Genomic DNA, 22820 nt, shown 5'->3' on the forward strand with positions numbered 1-22820 from the left:
ATGTTTACAATAAATGGATATGAGAACAAGAGGAAAAATTATTTTAACTTAAATATTTTTTTTTCCTTTTTCATGTCTTGACTATTTTTGTTTCAATATATTTATTGAAAAGTTTTTCCCAGAGGACAGAAATCGTAGGCAAATAATGACAACAAGAATAAGGTTCACAACACAGGTGGAACATAACAAAAACATGAAGGATGGATGTTAAAAGGATCCAAGTAGTATACCACCATTTATCACATAGGGTTGCCATATAAAATATAAGTTCAGCATAAAGATAAACGTCCTTCTAAAAGCATACAACAATCCTACTCCGAAAACCCCACTTGGGGAAATATTAGAACCTATGCTTCACCACCACCCTCCGGCTAAGCGGCGTGAGTATACAAAGTGCACTACAAAAAGTGTGAGCTAAATGAAAACTAAGTGCATATAGAAGAAAAGGAAAAAAAAAAAAAAAAAAGAAGGGAGCAGGGTGCAGCGAGAAAGGAGAGACAAAGAATGGAAAGGGAACAAAAGATAGGGGAAAAGAATAAACAAATTAAAGATGAAAAGACCGAACGCCCACCGCCGCTGCCCACACTCCTCAATCAGCTGGAAGTTGGAGTATTTAACACATTTTATGTATTGTATTTTTTTTATACTTGCATATATGGTGTGTAGGTAGGATATTATTGTTCACGATATTGAAGTGTTTGATTTTTTTACACACCTTTTAGGTTATTGGTTATATTATGATAGAATAATGTTGCACAGCACTATTAGAGATTATCTATTGATCTCTGGTGCTAGGTCCATGCTAAATTGATATGTAAAAAAGCCAGCTGCATTGTGGTTGTGCAACACTGCCACAAAGTGGTTTCCAGTCTTAGTGAGTTCTATTTCTGCTTTGTTTTTTAATTTGTTATGTTAAACGTTAATGTTTTTATTGTGAATGTAGGTTCTTGCATTCGTCTAAAAGACCCACAGCATGATCTTGCTGTGGAAAGTTGTCTGAAGTCCCTGCTCCTTGCTTTCTGCTGTGATAATCACCAAGATGAGAGAACTCTGCAAAATCTGATGTCAAGGGAATTCCCACATGGTCAACGTCCATCGATCATTGTAAATGAGTTCCGAGACAGAGTTTATGATGTCTCACAACGGTGAGAAGATCAACGTTTTGTTTTAAATTTGTCTTTTGATTTTATTCTGACACAAAATAATTATCAGCTAGCTGCTGCCCCTGCAGGGCTCTGAGGAAAGTGACGGGGTCTACATACCTTTAGACGTGATTTCCCTTTGTGAGTTTCTCACCAAAAATGACATTTTTGTTGCAGGGGATGCCAAAAATCTGACTTGTATCTTAGTGCAGACTTCTGGGAAAATCATTGAGCCAATCACACAAGCAGGAAATTATGTTTCTGGTGGGGGGGGGGGGGGGGCGCGACGGGGCGTTCTGTACACATTCTGTGTACAGTACACCCCCAGTTAGCCATATTGCATTGCATTTTACAGAAAATTACAGAGCTGCAGATTGAAAAGGGAAGATAATTTTTAATAACCTTTAATTACAATATGAGTTGTGTAGCAATTGTGTACACTATATTCTTTTTTTTTTTTTTTTTTTTTTGATTTGCTAATTTTTTCCCCTCACAAAAGTGGAGTTACTCTTTTTAATTAAATTAATTATGTGTAATAGATTTTTTTGCAGCAGTTAGAGCTGACATGCTTATTATTTTTTAGTGCTGCTTTCCATCCTAATTACCCAACCGTATTCACTGCTTTGGAGGTTGAACACCCTGTGGTTGCCAACTGCCTGATTGACATGAGGGGAATCGAAACAGTGCTGCTCATTAAGGTATTTAGTTTTGCTTTATTAAATCACTATTGCTGCAATAGCCTGCCAGTCATTTGTCTGATCTGTGCCATTTGCTCATAAAACATGAATTGTAGGATTTTTTTTTCTAATCTGTCCTAATTTAATTGTATGACATTAATTTTCAAAATAATCAATATGCTTATTATTTGGCAGTCTCACGATCTTGAGGTGGGATCTATTACATTTTCTATGGCTACTTCTGTAAAAAGAGTATATTTTTAAAAGACTCTCTTGGATGTACATATTAAAAAAACACAACATATAAGGACAATGGGAAATTGTTATAGACTGACACACGTACACCTACTGTACACTGGTTGAACAGGATGGACTATTGTCTTTTTTCAGCCTTGCCTACTATGTAACTATATGTTTTAAAGGAAATGTATGTGTTTACAATGTTTCACTGAGGATCTTTTATCAGAATAATAGTGAGGCTCGAGAGGTAATGCAGAAGAGACAACCACCCAGAAACTGTAGAGAAGCTTTTACGGCGGATGGTGACCAAGTGTTTAAAAACCGTTACTATTCATCAGACTTTAACCGAGCCAGATACCTGAGCCGAGATGTGGAAATGGAAATCGGGTGGGTACATCATTGCTTTTTGGTTTTGTTCTTGTATCAAATAATGCAGGACTTGACAAATTTGCTTGGAATCTAGGAGCTAGCTAAAAAAGTTAGGAACCAGTTTTTTTTATGACTAACAGGGCTTTATTTTCTACGACAGAGATGTCAGATCTTGAATTTGCCATTGAATCTGCCATTGCATCATTGCCATTGATGTCTAAGGCTAAGTTCTGCAGAAACACACTACGGTCCATTTAACCTTTTTTCTTAGGAGTTCCAATCACATCTATGCATGTTTTTGCAATGCGTTTTATGGAAAGGTGCAGGGACTTTTTTTTTTTAATAGGCAGCGCAGTGCTTTTTTTTGCTTCATAGACTTCGATGGAATTGCATCATACAAATATCCATGCATTTTTTACATGTTTTTCTCCATGACAGACACCTCCCCCTAGCAACATGAAATGCTTATCAGCCAAAGCAAATGGGTCCCATAGGGAAACTAATTTGCTTTCCTGCATGTCTTAAAAGACTCTAAACACACATAGATGTGAACCAGTCTAAGTCCAAGCTGTGCAGAGTGCACTCATTACCATCTTTAGGACAGATCATCAGTAAATATTGAAGAGAGAAAAACCAGCGACACCACTCTAAGTGCAGTATTTGGTAAAATAGTACACATTTAATAGTAGAAGAGAATAAAAGCTTGTAGAATTAAGCCACGTTGTGCGCCAAAGTCCAGGTGGAGGGCTGTCATCTGCAGAAGCCCATGTTGCCGGCCATGCCGGTGGATTGCTGGGCTTCCGCAGATTCTCTTCCATCATGTGAGTGTATCTCTAATAAACGTGTACCATTTTAGCAAATACTGCACTTAGAGTGTCGGCTTGTTCTCATCTCTAACCCACAGAGCTGCTTCTAATGACAGCTGGCTGCCCCTCCACTACAGTGCTCTCCATCAGTGCATATGGACAATTTACCCCTAACTTTAACTTATACTTGCATGTATCTATTCACATGCATGAATATGTACTAATACCATCATAATAATACTTCTCTGTATATTTTATGTAATCCTCCTACAGTTCTCCCTTGTCTGGCCTGCTAGATTAGGGAACACAGCAACAGACAGGCAATTAGCATTTCCAGAAGGATGGCCATATCAGTCAATCCATTCCTCTCACTACAGGTTCCCTTGCTTCATGAGTAGTACACGAAGTCCTCCAGCACTTCCATAGCCTATATCTATGCCCAGCATCTTCATGACACAGGACCCCCGAGGCAGCCATGTGTGGCACTATCCCCCGAGGTGCCTGACCCGTTGACAGCAATCCTAGCAGAACGGAATGCACAAGACATTACCCGGGACGGAGATTGGCACTTCCACAGCAGGCATGGTGTGGTCCTGGTACATGCACCTCACTTCCACTGCAGCCAGCTTGCGCTTAATCCCTCCACAGATCTTTCTAATACATCAAAAGTCTGTGAGACCCCGCCCCTTTCCCTTTAAAGTCTTTCTGCACCCCGCCCATCCACCCTGGACAAAAAAAAAAATCCTGCTGCTTGTCTACAGCAAGGCTAAATGTAAACAAAAAAGAATCTGGCCCGCACCCGGAACTGCATGTACCAGGAGTCTGGTGGTAGGAATTGCACATCCCTGCTGACGGTGAGTGGGCTGGCAGAAGCCCAGGTGCCAGGATGCGGTTTCTGGTCGTTGTGGCGACCTGACTCCTGGGGTTGGTCAAGCCCTGAAATAATGCATTCACAACTGACCCTAGCTATTAAATAAATTCTGTACTGATGAAGAGCTTCCCATTGCTTACCTCCCCTTCTAAACTATTAAAAATTTGCAGTCATGCCGATCCTTTGGTTTCAGTACATTGGGGTATGCATTCACTCTGACTTTTCTAATATGCATGTTTGCACCAGAGCTGTTTTTTTTCTTAAATTTTAAAGCCAGAGACAGCCAGGCAACTAGCATTTTTGGAGGGTGGCAATGGCAACCCACCACAGCGAACAGCACAGGTTTCCTTTAATTAGACTTCAATCAACCTGAACTTAGGGACAATTACACTATCTGAATCAAAGGCCACTAGAATAAAGAGGTTCTAAAGGTAGTTTTTTTTCTATGCATTAAGATAAAAAACCTTCTGTGTGCAGCAGCCCCCCTAATACTTACCTGAGCCCCATCTCGATCCAGCGATGTTGCACAAGAGACTCAGCTGTCCAGGACTCTCCCTCCTGATTGGCTGAGACACACAGCGGGCACCATTGGCTCCTGCTGCTGTCAAAGTCAGTGAGCCAATGAGGAGAAAGAGTGGGCAGGGCCAACCTGCAGCTCTGTGTCTGAATGGGCACACACAGCAGCGGCTATGCTCGGGTGCCCCCATAGCAAGCTGCTTTCTGTGGGAGAACTCGGTGGGAGCATCGGCAGGGGGACCCAAGAAAAGGAGTATCTGGGCTGCTCTGTGCAAAACCACTACACAGAGTAGGAAAGTATAACATATTTGTTCTTTTTAAACAAAAAAAAAAAATAGACTTTATCACTTTAATTTTTTAGGATCTAGTAATTTACAGCTATATAATTTACCAATAAACACCTTTTTTTTAAATTACTGTTAGGTTGCAAAAACTAAAAGCTATGAGCTGTTTATATTTTCTCAAGTTTGTGTCTGTAGACTGAATATATATATATATTTTATTCTACATAGTGTTTTGCAAAGTTTTCTTTTCTTTTTCCCCTTCCTTCTTTTGCTTACCTATATTTGGCGGCACTGCAATGGTTGGTCACTTATACATTTCTGGCCTAGTTTTTGCGATATGTCATATAGCTTTGCTTACGCGAATATGGCGTTTTTTCCAGCCCTTTCGGTGTTGCCTCTTATACATATTTATATATATATATATATAAGCATTTTCAAGTTTCCAATTACTTTGCATCACCTGTGGTCATACAATGATTCATATTTATCTTGTGAACTATTGTGGTTTCTCAGTTTTTTTTGGATGTATAGACAATAGATTTTAATTCTATATTATCATTATTTTTCATTTTTTATATGGGATATTAAGGATATCTGTATAGAAAATATTCCTAAGTGTGTTCTATTTCCATCTCAATTTCTGAGATCTTGAAGGTTAACTGTGCAATAGGTGTGGTGTTTCAATTTCAAGTTCACTTTCAGGTGTTTTACGTATTCCACATTATTTCCCTTTTTTATATGCACTCAGTTGACAATTTTTAATCTAGATGTGAAACGCGTTAGCGATTGTTCCTGTACTATCCACCTCTGATGTGACTTATTTTGATTTTTACTATTTTTGTTACAATAAAGATGCCCTATTTTTCATTGAGTGCGGCCGTCCAGGATTGCCTTTTTTCCTTCACATAACCGTGCAGAGCCAGCACCTGAGAGGCTGAGTAGGGCGGGAGCTTTTATCCAGGTGTGGCAGTCCTGGGAGCGGCATTTCCTTTTGTATTCTGTAGACTGAATATTTTAATGTTGTGTTCTGCAGTCACCTGGAAGGAGAAGTCCAAAATGTTGCCTCCCAGTTATACACAACGCAGCAAAGGGTTCTTTCCTTAAAAAGCGACATCATAAAAAATGAAAACCTTCTACAGCAGCATCATGGCACAAAGAAAATGATACAGGTAACATCAGAGCACAGCTCTATATATAGTCATGTAGATATGAAATTCTGCATATGAATATTATACATTTACTGCTTAAAGCTAGCAGTCAAGGCAGTGTGTACACTTGCCGGCAGGGCTCTGCTCTATCCTTGGTTCAGCTGTTTACTATCATTTGGCTTTGAAGATGTGTGTTTGACTCATTGTATGTTGTGATCCATGTGTTTGTGAAGCTCTGAGAATGGTTTGTGTTGCACTGTAGCATATGGGGGCTGTGTTCTTTATTAAAGCGGTGGTAAACACCGCTTGGTGACTTGTACCTACAGGTAATCCTATAATAAAGCTTTACCTGTGGGTACAAGGAATGTCTCCTAAATGTGCAACGTTTAGGAGATGTTCACTATTTCTGCAGCCAGTAATGTCACCAGCACAATGCACCCTGAAGGGACGACATACTCAGAGCGATGTGCCACAAACGTGGCTCCCATGCGCATGTGCTGGAGTGGCGTCATCATGTCTTTGTCATTCAAACGGTCGGAGCCTGCAAACCCAGATAGAACATCGGGTGAAGATGGGTGCCCTGTCATCGGTGACAACGTGCCGCTGAAGGGCTTTGGTTTAAGTTAAGTCTTTCATAATGTGCTAGTATGCAATGCATACTAGCACATTATGTCCTTAACCTGCAGTGGGATTTATTTTTTCTGTCAGAGTTTGCTACCACTTTAAGAGAACACACATGAATGGCACATTTAAGATGTCTGCAGCTTTCTGTGTATCCTCTTTATAATCCGTTCCGCTGAGTGCTATACATTGCATCTGGAAAGTTTTCACAGCTCTTCAAACAATGCCCCATAATGACAATGTGAAATAAGTTTGTTTGAAATTTTTGTAGTTTTATAAATAAAAAAAAAAAAAAACACAAAAAAAAGAAATCACATGTACATGAGTATTCACAGCCTTTGCCATGACACTCAAAATGGAGCTCCGGTGCATCCTGTTTCCACTGATAAACCTTGAGATGTTTCTTCAACTTGATTAGAGTCCACCTATGGTAAATTTAGTTGATTGGACATGATTTGGAAAAGCAAACACCTGTCTATATAAGGTCCCACAGTTAACAGTGCATGTCAGAGCACAAACCAAGCCAGGACGTCCAAGGAATTGTCTGTAGACCTCCAGGACAGGATTGTATTGAGGCACAGATCTGGGGAAGGATACAGAAAAATGTATGCAGCATTGAAGGCCCCAATGAGCACAGTGGCATCCAACATCCATAAATGGAAGAAGTTGGGAACCACCAGGACTCTTCTTTGAGCAGGCCGCTCGGCCAAACTGAGCGATTGGGGAAGAAGAGCCTTAGTCAGGGAGTTGACCAAGAACCCAGATGGTCTCTCTGACAGAGCTCCAGCATTTCTCTGTGAAGAGAGGAGAACCTTCCAGAAGAACAACCATCTCTACAGCACTCCACCAATCAGGCCTGTATGGTAGAGCGGCCAGACAGAAGCCACTCCACAGTAAAAAGGATATGACAGCCCATGTAGAGTTTGCCAAAAGGCACCCGAAGGACTCACAGACCATGAGAAACAAAATTCTCTTGTCTGATGAAACAAAGATTAAACTCTTTGGCATGAATGGCAAGCGTCATGTCTGAAGGAAAGCAGTCACTGCTGATCACCTGGCCAATACCATCCCTACAGTGAAGCATGGTGGTGGCAGCATCATGCTGTGGGGATGTTTTTCAGCGGCAGAAATGGGGAGACTAGTCAGGATAGAGGGAAGGATGAATGCAGCGATGTAGAGAGACACCCTTGATGAAAACCTGCTCCAGAGCGCTCTGGACCTCAGACTGGAACGAAGGTTTATCATTCAACAGGTAAACGACCCTAAGCACACAGCCAAGATAACAAAGGATTAGCTACAGGACAACTCTGAATGTCGTTAAGTGGCCCAGACTTGAGCCGATTGAACTTCTCTGAAGAGATCTGAAAACGGCTGTGCACCGACGCTCCCTATTCAACATAATGGAGCTTGAGAAGTCCTGCACAGAAGAATGGGAGAAACTGCCCAAAAATAGCTGTGCCAAGTTTGTAGCATTATACTCAAAAAGACTTGAGGCTGTAATTGGTGCCAAAGGTGCTTCAACAAAGTATTTTATTTTTTTGTTTTTTTATTTTTAATAAATTTGCAAAGATTTTAAACAAACTTCTTTCACATTGTCATTATGGGGTAATGTTTGTAGAATTTTGAAGAAAATAATGAATTTAATCCATTTTGGAATAAGGCTGTAACGTAACAAAATGCGGAAAAAGTGAAGCAATGTGAATATTTTCCGGATGCACTGTAATGTGTGCTTAGGACATTTCACTTATATTTACTTGACAGTTCCAGGATTTTAATACTAAAAACTATTTAAAATTTGCTTAATGAATACTTTCTTGATAAATGCCACTTTGCAGAATTCCCTTTATAATGTCATAATGGTTTCTGAGATCAAACCTTTAAAAACATCCATTTTGTTTTGTTTTTGCTTATGGGAACCTGCGCCCTAGGGCTGTTGAAATTAATCGTAACATCGATGCATCGCGTTTCGACCATACACGATGCGGCATCGATGTTACGATGGGAGTAATCGATGTTTTGATGATGTCATCCTCGCGCCGCATTAAGCCCCGCCTCCACGACCGAACGGAGCTGAAAGCCGCCGGAGAGCAGTGGGAGTAAGCCGCGCCGGCTTTTTCCGATTGCTGCCCCTGACTAACGTCACCCCCCTGCGTAGAGGAGTGATGCTGTGTGCACGTTGGCGGGGACATGGAGCGCCGGTGGTTGGAGCTGCTGCTGCTAACAGTGGCGGCGGCCGGCTTGTGGAGCACGGAGCTCCGAGGAGGAGAGTGGAGCCGCGGCATGTCAAGCCAGGTGTGATGGAGGCATAGCCAGGTGAGGGGGTCGCGGGGAGGACACCGAGGGGGGTGGACGTGGTAAGGGAGGTGCCAGACTGTCCTATGCAAGATGATCAATACCCCGCCGCCCTCACCACTAACCTGTCCCCATATAATACTGTTACCATAGCGCTCCCCTGCCCAGTGTCACCAGAATTTAGGAATTATTTGAACACAGCAGAGCACACTCAGCACTGGAATTACTTTCAATACACAAAAGATTTCTTTTAATCAGATCACAGATTTATATATTTCAGTGCTATATTTATTCTCTACTTAATAAGACTCTTTTGTGCATTTGTCACCACAAAGCACTGCACACCATTTTTTGTTTTATTGCCCTATCTGCTCATGCTCAGTGTAGAGGGGGGGGGGAGAGCAGAAGACTATGTGGATGCTGGTCGAGAAGGATGGGAATTGGTCCGTGGTGACACTGGGCAGGGGAGCGCTATGGTAATAGTATTATATGGGGGCAGGTTAGTGGTGAGGGCGGCGGGGTATTGAACATCTTGCATAGGACAGTCTGGCACCTCCCTTACCACGTCCAGCAGGTCTGCAGTCTCTGATCATCTCTTGTACCATATCTGCAGTCTCTGACCATCTCCTGTATCATGTCTGCAGTCTCTGACCATCTCCTGTACCATGTCTGCAGTCTCTGACCATCTCCTGTACCATGTCTGCAGTCTCTGACCATCTCCTGTACCATGTCTGCAGTCTCTGACCATCTCCTGTACCATGTCTGCAGTCTCTGACCATCTCCTGTACCATGTCTGCAGTCTCTGACCATCTCCTGTACCATGTCTGCAGTCTCTGACCATCTCCTGTACCATGTCTGCAGTCTCTGACCATCTCCTGTACCATGTCTGCAGTCTCTGACCATCTCCTGTACCATGTCTGCAGTCTCTGATTGTCTCCTGTGGTATGTCTGCAGTCTCTGACCGTCTCCTGTAGTATGTCTGCAGTCTCTGACCATCTCCTGTAGTATGTCTGCAGTCTCTGAGCATCTCCTGTATCATGTCTGCAGTCACTTACTGTCTTCTGTAGTCATTTGGGGGAAGTCTGGAGCTCCTCTTCTGCTGTGTTTACACTTTGCTACATGCAGGGAGTGTTGTCTTTTTTTTAAGAACAGATAAAATTTAAAAAATTGAGTTCTTCTGACTACTTGAATTTTTTTGGATGAAAACCGTGCGCAGTAATCGCAATTAATTGCGGAATAGAATCGTGGACCGGATAATCGTAATCAAATCGAATCGTGAGGCCAGTAAAGATGTGCACCCCTACTGCGCCCTCCTTCTCACTATTAAAAATGTTTTGGCCACCACCTGCCCTTTTTCACTGCATTTTGCTGCATGCCCTCGCTACATTTTTTTTTTTCCTTATGTGCTACTGGAACATGCACTGACTGTTCACAAACTGGCTGTTTAATGCATCTATCAAACGTGGCACCTGACAAACTCAACAAATTAGAAGATGCAATGTTAAAATTACACTCTTCTTGCAAGTGCCACATTTAAACACTTTTTAAATGTGTAAATTTTCCCGCACTCCACTTTTGTCTTTATTCTTTGCATACGTTTGTTATTTACTTAAATGCCACCCTTACGAATTTCTCGATCATGGTACAGGAGCACATTTGAGTTGTCCGTTATAATGTACACTTAATTTAGGGGAACTGTTAGGGTTTCAAAGTTTGTAAAATAACCCAGTTTTGTGGAGTCCTGCCAGTACCTACCTTTTGCTTCATGTTCCTTTCATTTGCCCCAGGGAAGCCTCTTTAATATTGGCAGAGGTCCTGGAAATGTTCTTATTTCTTCATAGTTGACAAGGAGATTTGGAACTTCAGAACCAGCAAGTGTGAGCCTCTATTCTATCCTTACCGGAAATTAGAGGGGCTTCCTAGGTATACAGGGAGGAGTTTTTGATTAAATGGGTGGTTGATATGACACTTATGGTTTCTGCTATTAAAGGCATTATATACCCACATGTTGTTGTTTTTTACCTGCATAAGATGTGCGTGGATCATGTAGTTTCATGGTGTCATTTGTTAGACTGTATGCATAGCCAGTAGTAGAGAAAATCTTTACATTCCAGTGTCAGAGATTTCTTTTTGTTCAAATATTAGGCATGTGGCATGTCACTGCACAGGTTATTGCATGATTTTGTCTGCAGTCTGAGAACAGACACTTCCTGTGAAGAAACTACATATTCATCAATCCCTGTTTTTCTCTGTATAGCACTGGTGCAGGTGCAGTTATTAGACCTGACAGCCACAAACAGGCAGAACATTCATAGAGAGATCACCATGCCAGAAGAGAAGTGTCTTCATCACATTAGCATTCCAATATGTGTGATGCAACACAGAGAAAATGTCAAGGCATGTATTGGACACTTTGTGACCCAGTACTCGAAGCTGCCTGTTCCTTTTAGCAAATAGGAACAAGCTAGGTGAATGAATACATGAACATAGAGGAATCGATCAACCATGGCACTACAAACTGCAGTCACAACGCGTGGGCCCTTTGTTACAAAGTAAGACAAAATAAGACCCAGGTTGGTCCTGACATGGTCAAGTAAAGACGCACAGCTCCTGAGCTCCCGGACTTCCAGCAGCCCTACTGATTAAATTGCCAAATAGCGGCGTGTCATCAGCTAAACGTCGGACTAGAAACTCTCTCAGGACCCCTTCAGTCAGCGGACCTTTGAATGAGATTCAGCACCTTTTTTCCCTGTGCACAGAGATACAGTTCCTGGACTAACATGGCAAACGTACGTGGCCAGGTGGATGAGGTTACAGCCTCATAGGTACTTCGGATCTCTCCGGACTCCTCGATTAGTTCGGACGGGGCTTTGGATACCCCGTGGACGCCGGCGGTAGAGGGGCAGTTCCCCGCCTTTCACACAGGTGGGTCATCACCACGGCCGGGTGAAGAAGACTTGCAGACACTTATACATGCGCTCCCTACGAGAGAGGATATAGAGGTACTTATTAGCAGAGTGGGGGATGCCCATCACAGGGAGTTCCAGCGGGTTTAAACAGAGATGCAGACGTCTTACAGTAGTCAAGACTGTATCCACCGCTCTGGAACAGAGGGTAGTAGCCCTGGAAAGTGACCGGGACTTTCACGCAGATACGTCTGTAGTGCTGCAGTTGCACCCGGAGGACCCGAGCCACCGAAATAACTTACAGCGCCGAGGCCTCCCTGAAGCCACAGGACAGGAGAATCTATGGGATACGGTCATAGCTATCATGTGTAAGGTCCTGGATGATATTCCACTTGCCAACATGGAACTTGGTAATTCAGAGCGCTTGGTCCTAAATCTTTAGACTCAAACCGACCTCAGGATGTGGTTTGCTGCCTCCTTCATTATAAACATAAAGAGGCTATACTTCGGAAGGCATGGGAGGCAGGTACAGTGGATTTTGATGGAGTGCAGGTCAAAATACTACTAGATGATTCCCGAGCCACGTTACAGCGTAGAGCTCTCCTTCGTCCAATATTGGGCCGGGTATGCCAGCAGGGCCAAACTTACAGATTGGGGTACTCTATTTTGGGTACGGTACCCTTCGTTCGCAGGTTGACTTACCAGATTTTTTTTTCCTTTTTGGAGATTGAACCCTTTCTGGTCCAAAATTGGCTTCATTTATTCCCGCGGATGCCGGGCCGTAAAAGGGTCATGTTCTCTCAGCATGACCAACATGCACGTCAATTTAGAGCTTCACGCCGGTCGGGAGCAGCTGTCTCAGAGGGGCCATGGGAGTCTTAACCGCCTACAGGTTTGTGGTTTTATAAGACTCCCTAGACTGCTTATGGATTATTTTGTTTAATAGATATACATTCTATAGTCTTGCTGTTTGGGAATGTCTAACCCTGATAAACTGTTGTTGGAGCCTGCACCACCACCACTTATGAACTAAGATAATTATTTACCGTATTTATTGGACTTTTTCCCCCTTAAAATCTGGTGAAAATCATGGGTGCGTGTTAGATGCCCATCTCCGCTGTCTGTGGAGCGCCGCCGACATTGATCGAGCCGAGTGTACTGTGTACTCGGCTCCGCTCGCAGTCACGCCCGGTCCCACCTCCTAGCCTTTACGTCCTGCCATTGGACCGGTGTTGTGTCCATCATAGGAGTCGGGCCAAGGGGCGGGACGGGGGTGATACTGCGAGCGGAGACGAGTACACTCGGCTCAGTTTATCTCGGCGGCGAGAGGAGTCGAAGATGGCGGGGGTGGCGGCGGCACTGCTAAATTTAAAACCAAAACATGCTGCAGATGGACAGTGGAAGGCTGCAGATGGACAGTGGAAGGCTGCAGATGGACAGTGGAAGGCTGCAGATGGACAGTGTGCAAGGCTGCAGGTGGACAGTGTGCAAGGCTGCATTGATGGGCATTTAAAATGTAAGTTTTTTTCCTTTAAACTTCCCTCCTAAACTTGGGGTGCGTGTTATACGCCGATAAATATGGTAGTTATTTATTTATTTCTGTGGTGTTTTTTCCGTTTACCTTTTTTTTTTTTTTTTTTTTTTTTTTGAAGGATCTTGCATTTTGAATTTGATACCTGCCCAAGACACTATTTTATAGATTGATTATTAACTTTATTAACGTATTGAGGCTTTTTTCTTTGCGCTTCCTCTGCATCTTTTCAGAGGTTTTATTAATATAGCGTGCCTCTGAAGGCAGGGGGAAAACAGGAAAACATTGCACTTCTTGCTTTATGAAATAGAATTGCCATTCATTTTAAAGATCATATGGTAGTGGGATGATTGGGGAATTGCAATGGAGAGGGGTAGAAATAAATGGGTAATGGTGGTAAAATGAACGGGGGGGTGGGGGGTGGAGAGAATAGAAATGGTGTATCTTTTTTTTTCTTCCCTTTAGGACCCTTTTAATATGGGTCTTGTGTATATAGTCCCCCTTCTTGGTTTGTGAATATAGTATATAGAATAAAGTAGGCGGGAGCATGTGGGGACTTCACTTAACTTTACACTAGTATCATATTATTAATTCAAAACACAAGGCTCTTTAGATTAAGATTATTTATTATAATTTATGAATTGGGTAGAGTTGCCTTCCCACCCCCTCTTCTTTTTATTATTATATGATTTTAATTTTATATGAATTGGAGAGAATATCAGTGGATTAAATTTATTTTTTTACTTTATAACACTATCCTATAAGTTATTTTAGACTTGAGTTATTCATTATCGTTATTGAAGAATTGTATATTTCAGGATATGTATGTGTGGGAGTGAGAATATTTAAAAGTGTGTTTGTTTTTTTTTGTTTGTTTTTTTTTTTTTTTGTTTGTTTTTTTTGTAGTCTGGGAAGGTGGTGCAATAAAGAGGAGGAGGAGGAGAGAGGGAGGGAAAAGGAGGAAACAGTGATATGTATTTAACTCCGGGGCTGACTTTTTGTGGGGATATTTTTGATCAATTTATCCAATAATTGATGCGGGGTTCTGAGTCTCTGATGAGGTGGATACCCCTGAAATTGGTGTAGGTTGGCGAGGAGAGTAGAGGTAGAGTTGGAATAGGAGAGGGAAACTTTTGATTTCCACTTGTGAGATCTTATTACCTGGCCCAGCTCGGCTACTTGGGGGATTTCCCATCCAGATATATGGGCATTGAGACTGTTGCTGTTTAGCTGCATAATTGTTTCGTACTTAGACTGCTGGAGATTGCCGAAGCCTTGGGTTCTGCTGGCAATGTTTAGCCATTATCCCCTGTTATGCCTGCACCTTCATAGCTTGGAAGCTATAAGTGGAGTGCATAAGCAATTTTGCTTTAATAGCCCTCGAGGAGGACGGGACAACATTAGGTGTGTCATCCTCGATTAGCTATAGTCTATTTGTGTGTGTCCCCCCCCCTCCCCCCCCCTCAGGAGCTGATTATAAGGATGGATAACCTTTGTATAATGTCCCTTAATGTTAAGGGGCTAAATACGCCTGAAAAACAGCCAATATTACTTCATGACTTGAAAAGTCCTAGTGTTGATATTGCATTTCTCCAAGAAACACATTTTAGAGAGAACCGCCTTCCTCTGCTTAGTAATCGATTCTATCCATTAACTTATCATGCTACTAACCCTGACGCTAAGTCTTATGCCGCGTACACATGGTCGGAATTTCCAACAACCAATTTTCGATGGGAGTTTGTGGTCGGGAATTCCAACCGTGTGTAGGCTCCATCAGACATTTTCCATCAGAATTTCTGACAAACAAAATTTGAGTTATGGATCTCAAATTTTCCGACCACAAAATCCGTTGTCGTAAATTCCGATCGTGTGTACACAATTCCGACGCACAAAATTCCGCGCATACTCAGATTCAAGCAGGAGAGCCGCACTGGCTATTGAACTTAATTTTTCTCGGCTCGTCGTACATGTTGTACGTCAGCGCGTTCTTGGCGATCTGAATTTCCGACAACATTTTTGTGACCGTGTGTATGCAAGACAAGTTTGAGCCAACATCTGTCGGAAAAAAAACATGGATTTTGTTGTCGGAATGTGCGATCGTGTGTACACTGCATAAGGGAGTGTCTATTTTGATATCTAGTAAAATTCCATGGACTTGTTCAGATTCTCTTGTGGATGCTGGGGGTCGATAACCTGTTCCTCAAAGGGGTGATTGGAGGGGGTTAAAGTAACATTGGCCTTTTTTTATGCTCCCAACGTGCAACAGGATTTTTTTCTTAGGAACATCTTGGAAACACTGTCAGAATTTTCAGAGGGCCAACTGATCTTAATCCAAAAAAAGAGTCGCCCTGGGACTTTAAATGAGGTGGTCACAGTCAGCCACTGAGGAACAACAGTAAAGGCAGTATAAATGTTTATTAAAATTAATGTACATACATGGATAATATAGCATATTAGCTCAGCCAATGGATTTGCACATAATACAAAAAAAATTAAAGTTGATACAAACGTTATAAAATGCAGTATATACAAATGCACGCATCAGGAAACCCGATGCACGTTTCGCAAGATCATTGCTCGCTCATCAGGGGTGGATGTGGATGAGCTGTATCTAAATAATCAAAAAAATGTGTCACAGTGGTAATGTAAGAACAATGGCAGAATGGGCCAGAGCAAAACGGCCCAATACTTGCCATTGAATGAAACCAGAGTTTCCCTCGCTGAACCCCCAAATGGACAGCAGCAGCCAGAGTATGGCACGGGAGCTGAGGGGGAGAAGACGGACACAGGTACCCCCAGGGGGGATGCCAGGAGGCAGACATGGCTTGAGTGAAGGTGAATGGTCCTATTGTCTCAGTATGTAGCTTGATAGATATCAGCTGTTAATATAGATGTATATGTCTCAATGATTTGTCAAAATTTAGTAAAATGAACATAAAGTTATATAATATAATAATGTTTTTGTATGAGAGCAAGTATGCTCTAGCATAAGTATATGTGTCAAGCTTTACTAAAAAAGCAGAGTAGATAGAAGTTGTACAGTTATTTGTATAGAACATAAATGGACTAACCTGATCCAATAATGGAGCAGACATAGAGACCATGGGTAAAAAAGTAAATCCTGAAAAATTGTGTTTGTCTGGGAAAGAAAAAAAGGGAAAGGGTTGTGTGAAAAGCAGTGTTATAAAAGAGACAAAGAAAGTGCAGGGAATGCAGATGAAGCATCAGGTGAGTGCTGGGGTGTGGGGAGAGTGTATTTACCTTGATGTGAAAGCAGCTGAACAGCAATGAAAATCTCTGTGGTGTGCATAGTATTGGTGAACGAAGAAAGTGAACTCAGCCATGTCTCACCCCTGACTTATATCCCCAAAGGGGGCCGGTCCGCCCCGCCCCCAACGCCATGCAAGGATGGATTGGTGTCCCGACGCTCAGTGTGTCAGCTACCAATGGGAGTATGCATGGGCAGTAGACTCCCGTCCATCCAAGATGACAAACTGCACTAGGGCGGTGATGGCGAACCTTGGCACCCCAGATGTTTTGGAACTACATTTCCCATGATGCACCACTACACAGTGCATGAGCATCATGGGAAATGTAGTTCCAAAACATCTGGGGTGCCCAGGTTCGCCATCACTGTTCTAGGGGGTTTACTGATGTGGGGAGGAGCTGATATCGCTGCTGGGGGACCCCAGAAGAGGATGATCGGGGCCACTCTGTGCAAAACGAACTGCACAGTGGAGGTAAGTATGACATGTTTGTTATTTAAAAAACAAAAAACAAAAGTTTACGACTCCTTTAAGATCCTTGCTAGCAGACATACACCGATTGGAGGCATTCCATAAACACGCTCTTTCTCCGGAAGTGGAACGAGATCTTCTGAGCTTTCGTAAACTGGTTTCTGATCTGCTTCTGTATAGGGCTAAAAGAGCATTACAAACTGGCAGGCTTACGAGTTTGCTAATAAATGTGGTAAATTTCTTGCTCGAAACTTGCCGGATCAACGGTCGGCGACCTTCATTCCGTCGATCTTGTATGCTGATGGGGAGAAGGTTACCTTACCTAAAGAAATAGTTCAGTCGTTTACCGACTACTATTCGTCTCTTTATAATTTGCAGTTAGCTACCCCTGGTCAGCACACGACTTGGTAATCTCTGGGATGCCTCGTCTTGCAACTCCTGTATGGCAGGAATTAAAAGCCCCAATTAGGCCAGAGGGATTGCAAGCTGTGGTGGGCTCAGTAAAGATAGGTAAAGCCCTGGGCCCAGGTGGCTTCACAGTTCAATATTATAAGCTTTTGTTGCCTACGGTGGGGGTTAAGATGTTTAATGGCCTGTGTGACCTGACCTCTTTCCACGCAGAAACTTTGAAAGCCCTTATTTCGGTTATACCCAAGGAAGGTAAAGATCTTATGCAGTGTGGGAGTTATAAACCGATCTCCCTATTAAATGTGGACTACACGACTGCAGCAACATCTACCTTCCTTAGATCAAGTGGGGTTTGTTCCAACGAGAGAAGCGTGAGACAACACCATTAGAGTATTGAATCTGATCCATGTGGAAAGTACATCTAAGATCCTGTGCGTGTTCCTAGGAACGGACGCGGAGAAGGCCTTTGACGGGGTCAACTGGCAATTTATGTTCTGCATGCAAGCTCGCGGGACAGGGGCGCTTTAAAAAAATGTATTTAAATTTTTTGATTTTTACACTTTCCCTTTTGAAAAAAAATTTTTTGATCACTTTTATTCCTATTACAAGGAATGTAAACATCCCTTGTAATAGAAATAGTGCGTGACAGGTCCTCTTTATGGAGAGATGTGGGTTCAATAAGACCCCACATCTCTCCTCCAGGCTGGAAAGACCAAGATTAAAAAAAAAAAACAGGACGATCTCGGCTTTCCAGCTGAGTACATGGCAGTATTTACAACTGCCAGGCCGGCGTGATGTCTTAACGAGGCAGTGCCATCCACCAGCACCGCAGTACCTCGGCAAGAAAGGCCAATTACCAGTGGGGTGTTACCTCAGTCCCAAAGGGTTAGGTCTCATACCAGCCTTCCCTATTCTTTTCAGAACCCCTTATGGCTTCCTTCTAATTCAGGAGAAGCTAACATTCCCTCTTTTACTGTCCAACCAGGAGTCCAGGTGGACACAGAAAATTTTTCCCTGATAGATTTCATCCACTTAATTTTTACTGAGGGCCTGCTAGCATCAATTGTGGCCCAGTGCAACCTGTATGCACAACAATTCAGAGCAAGTAACCCAACGTCCTATTATACCCGTCCCTACGAGTGGAGAGCCCTTACAGTGGAGGAGTTTAAGATTTTTTGGGCCTCACATTCTGTATGGGACTAACCAAAAAAAATGAATTGCATTCATATTGGTCAACCCTCCCTATCCACTACATGCCCATCTTCTCCTCAGTAATGCCCAGAACCAGATATCTCATGATTATGAGGTTCCTACACTATAATCATAATACCCAGTGCCCTCCCTGAAATGACCCAAATTATGATAAGCTTTATAAAATTCGGCCACTACTAAATTATTTTTCTGAAATCTTCCCCCAGTTGTTTACCCCAGACCAACACATATGCGTGGATGAGTCACTTATCAAATTTACTGGCAGGCTGGGCTTCAAGCAATTTATTCCCACCAAAAGGGCCCGCTATAGGGTGAAACTGTATAAATTGTGCGACCAAGCCACAGGGTGTGTATATATATATATATATATATATATATATATATATATGTATGTGTGTATATATATATATATATATATATATATATATATATATATATATATATATATATATATATATATATATATATGCCTTCATGGTATATGAAGGGAAGGACACCCAGCTGCATTCCTCTAATTCCCCAGACTACATCGGATCAAGCGGGAAAGTCATTTGGGAACTCATAAACCCACTCCTGGAGAAAGGCTACCATTTGTATGTAGACAACTTCTATACGAGTTTGCCCCTGTTCCGCAACCTTTACAGGAAGAACACTCCAGTATGTGGCATTAAGGAAGAAGGGCTTTTCTCAGAGGCTCGTTAAGAAGAGGGGAGACAGCGAGTTTGCGGAATGAGGAAATTCTGGCTGTGAAGTGGAGGGACATAAGGGATGTCTACATGCAGTCTTCAATCCACAATAATACCTTCGTGGAGATCCCCAGGAGGAATGGCCCAATCCAAAAGCCAACATGTGTCCTCGAATACAATATGTTCGTGGGGGGTGTCGACTTCAAGGACCAAATGCTCGAACCCTACCTTGCCACAAGACGAACATACCAGTGGTATAAAAAAGTTTAAATTTACTTGTTTCATTTGGCAATATATAACACCTATATAATCTACTGCAACTCCACCAAAAGCCCCCAACCCTTCCTTGGCTACCAGGAGGAAAACATCACTCTCCTTATATTCCCGAATGGCCCACCAGAAAACATTCGATCCAATGTGATTAGCAGACTCTCCGAGTGCCACTTTCCCGATAAAATCCCTCCCAGACCAACAGGCCAAAAACTTCAGAAAAATGCTGGGTGTGCTCCAGAGGAGGAGTTAGAAGAGACACCACTTATTATTGTCCCCAGTGACCTTCCCAACCAGGCCTCTGCATAGGTGATCGTTTCCGTCGTCGCCATACTTCACTACATTATTAGTGAATTATGGTAAACAAAACCCTCACTTCCTGCCATTTATCTTCACACCCCTTATGACACTGCTTGCTCTGTAACTGACCCTGGCTTGTTATTAGACCACACTTCTGCCTACCGATTCTGTACATACCTCTGCCTGATCTGGAACTGACCCTGGACTGTTTGACCATGCTTTTTGCTTGCCTCTTGGACTGATCTTGTACCCTGCTACTGGACTAGTGGGATTCATAACACAGGGGTCTCACATATGTGAGGGGCTCCAGAATAGTTTTTCTTGATGAAGAAAGCAATTTCTTTTTTCTCATTCCTAGATTAGGCTCTTGAGACTTGGAAGCTTCAAAGAGATTTGGGTGGGAGAAGCCTCAACCCCTGTCCCCATTCTGTCCTGAATGAGGCCCTACTTCTGCCTGCTGCCTGTAGGACTTCTGCCATCATGCCTCTGCCTGTCGCATGAACTGACCACACCACATGGACCATGTTCCTGCCTACTACTAGGACCAATATTTTGGCACTGCTGACAATATCTTTGTCTGCACTGACCCTGGACTGTATATGGACAGTATCCCTGCCTGCTGCCTGTACTGACTATGGAGAGTATTCCTGCTTGTTTCCTGGACAATTGCGTTCGCTGTTGCAGACCAAGCCCCTGCCTGCTGCCTGGACCAGTGCTATCCTCCTGTGGACAACTGTGCTACTAAAACAACAGGTAATCTTTTGTTTACCCGTTGCTCAGCAGAATGTATTTTGGGGTGTAACTCTTGGTATGTGCATGCTATGTGTCCCTAGAACACCTGATGGTGTTCCTTGCATGTTGATCCTCTGTATGTGGCCAGTATGTGTAAAAGTCTCACACATGTGGTTTCGCCATACTCAGGAGGAGTAGCAGAATGTATTTTGAAGTGCCATTTTTGCTATGTGCATGCTGTGTGTTGGAAAGATCTTATAAATGGACAACTTTGTGTAAAACAAAATGCATTTTCATTTTTTTTCCCACATTTTACAAAAACTTCTGGAAATAAATGAACCATTCAAAAGACTCATTATGCCTCATAGATTATACGTTGGTGTGTTAGCTTTCCAAAATGGGGTCATTTTGTGGGCTTTTCCATTGTCCTGGTGCTCCAGGGCCTTCAAAAGTGTTAATAGGTAGTCAAGTTAGATGTGTAATTTATGCTCCTAGAATACCTGATGGTGCTCCCTGCATGTTGGGCCTCTCTATGTGACTAGGCTGTGAAATAGTCCCACACATGGTGTATCGCCATACTCAGGAGGAGTAGCAGAATGTATTTTGGGGTGTTATTTGTGGTATGCACATGCCATGTGAGAGAAATAACCTATTACAATTACAATTTTGTGAAAAAAAAAAAAAAATCTTCATTTTGCAAAGAAATGTAGGAAAAAATGACAACTTCAAAAAACTCACCATGCCTCTTACTAAATACCTTGGAATGTCTACTTTCAAAAAAAGGGTCATATTTAGGGGGGTATTTGTTCTTTCCTGGCTTGTTCGGGTCGCAAGAAATGATAGGCCGCTAGTACATCAGGTGTGATCAATTTTTTATGATTTGCACCATAGCTAACTTTCACACGGGGTGGGGTTAGGTGCCCAGTAATTAATTCATGAAACTCCCCCCCCCCCCCCAAAAAACGCATTTGAAAAATTGCTGCGCAAATACCATGTGACATAAAAAGTTGCAACGACCGCCATTTTATTCCCTAGGGTCTCTGCTAAAAAAAATATATATATAATGTTTGGGGGTTCTGAGTAATTTTCTACCAAAAAAATTATGATTTTTACATGTAGGAGCAGAGTACCAGAATTGGCTTGGATGGGAATTGGCTAAGATCAATTTTCTGAAATCGGAGGCCATGGGGGTGGCGATTTTCCATCTCTCAATTGTGTACTTTGAAACTTGGTTTTAAATTTAAATGGACAGATCTAGCCCTGAAATACCTGGGTACTATTATTCCTGTGGATCTTGCGTGTATTTTTTATCTTAATTTTCTTCCACTCTTACATATAGTACGCTCCCAAATGGAAGCATGGCATACGGGGCTCTATTCTTGGTTTGGAAGGTGTAATATTATCAAAATAAGTATCCTGCAAAGTTTCTATGTTTGTTTCAAGCCTTGCCTATTGTATTACATATGCACTACTTTAAGAGAGCTCATGCACTCTTTACTGAGTTTATTTGGGCGCATAAATGCCCAAGGATTGGGAGATCTCTGTTGATCCTCCCTAAATGCTTTGGAGGTCTAGCTGTTCCTGACCTCTATAGATATTATCAAGCAGTCTATTTAGGATGTTTGATTGATTTGTGTGGACCCAGAGATTTAAAACTATAGCCAAATTTAGAACAAGCACAGTGCCGTTTGTTGTTAGATAGGGCTCCGGGGTGTTCTAACGACCTCTCACCCTCTCTTAAGACATATCCACTTATTGAGCCTAAGATACTATTGTGTTTTCGGCTTTTTTCTAACAGTAGGCTATCCTCGGAGTCCCCGTTTCCTATACTGGGTAATCCACGTTTTACCCTGGGGTTACGGAAGGGAGCTTTTAGCACACTGATTGAACTGGGATGGTATCAGGCCTCTCATTTTGTAATATTGGGGTCCTGGCCTACATTACAGCATCTGACATCTGTTAACAGCCCATATCAATTGGATTTTTGGCAAGCTGTAAAAATAAGACACTTTTTATATACCTTGTCTACTCCTAGTATTTTAGATCGCAACTTGTCTCCATTTGAAGAATGG

General features: G+C 42.5%; 1 protein-coding gene across 2 annotated transcripts in view; it reads left to right on the forward strand.

The window, feature by feature from the left end:
* SMC6 (structural maintenance of chromosomes 6) overlaps positions 1 to 22820 on the forward strand; it is a 166775-nt gene that overhangs the window by 71153 nt on the left and 72802 nt on the right. For both annotated transcript variants that reach the window (XM_073625346.1, XM_073625347.1), the window contains 4 exons: positions 944 to 1145; positions 1726 to 1840; positions 2286 to 2446; positions 5939 to 6074. In XM_073625346.1, the coding sequence (XP_073481447.1) occupies positions 944 to 1145; positions 1726 to 1840; positions 2286 to 2446; positions 5939 to 6074 (614 nt within the window). The remainder of the gene's footprint in view (positions 1 to 943; positions 1146 to 1725; positions 1841 to 2285; positions 2447 to 5938; positions 6075 to 22820) is intronic.

This window comes from Aquarana catesbeiana, linkage group LG04 (assembly GCF_042186555.1).
Source record: "Aquarana catesbeiana isolate 2022-GZ linkage group LG04, ASM4218655v1, whole genome shotgun sequence".
NCBI lineage: Eukaryota > Metazoa > Chordata > Amphibia > Anura > Ranidae > Aquarana > Aquarana catesbeiana.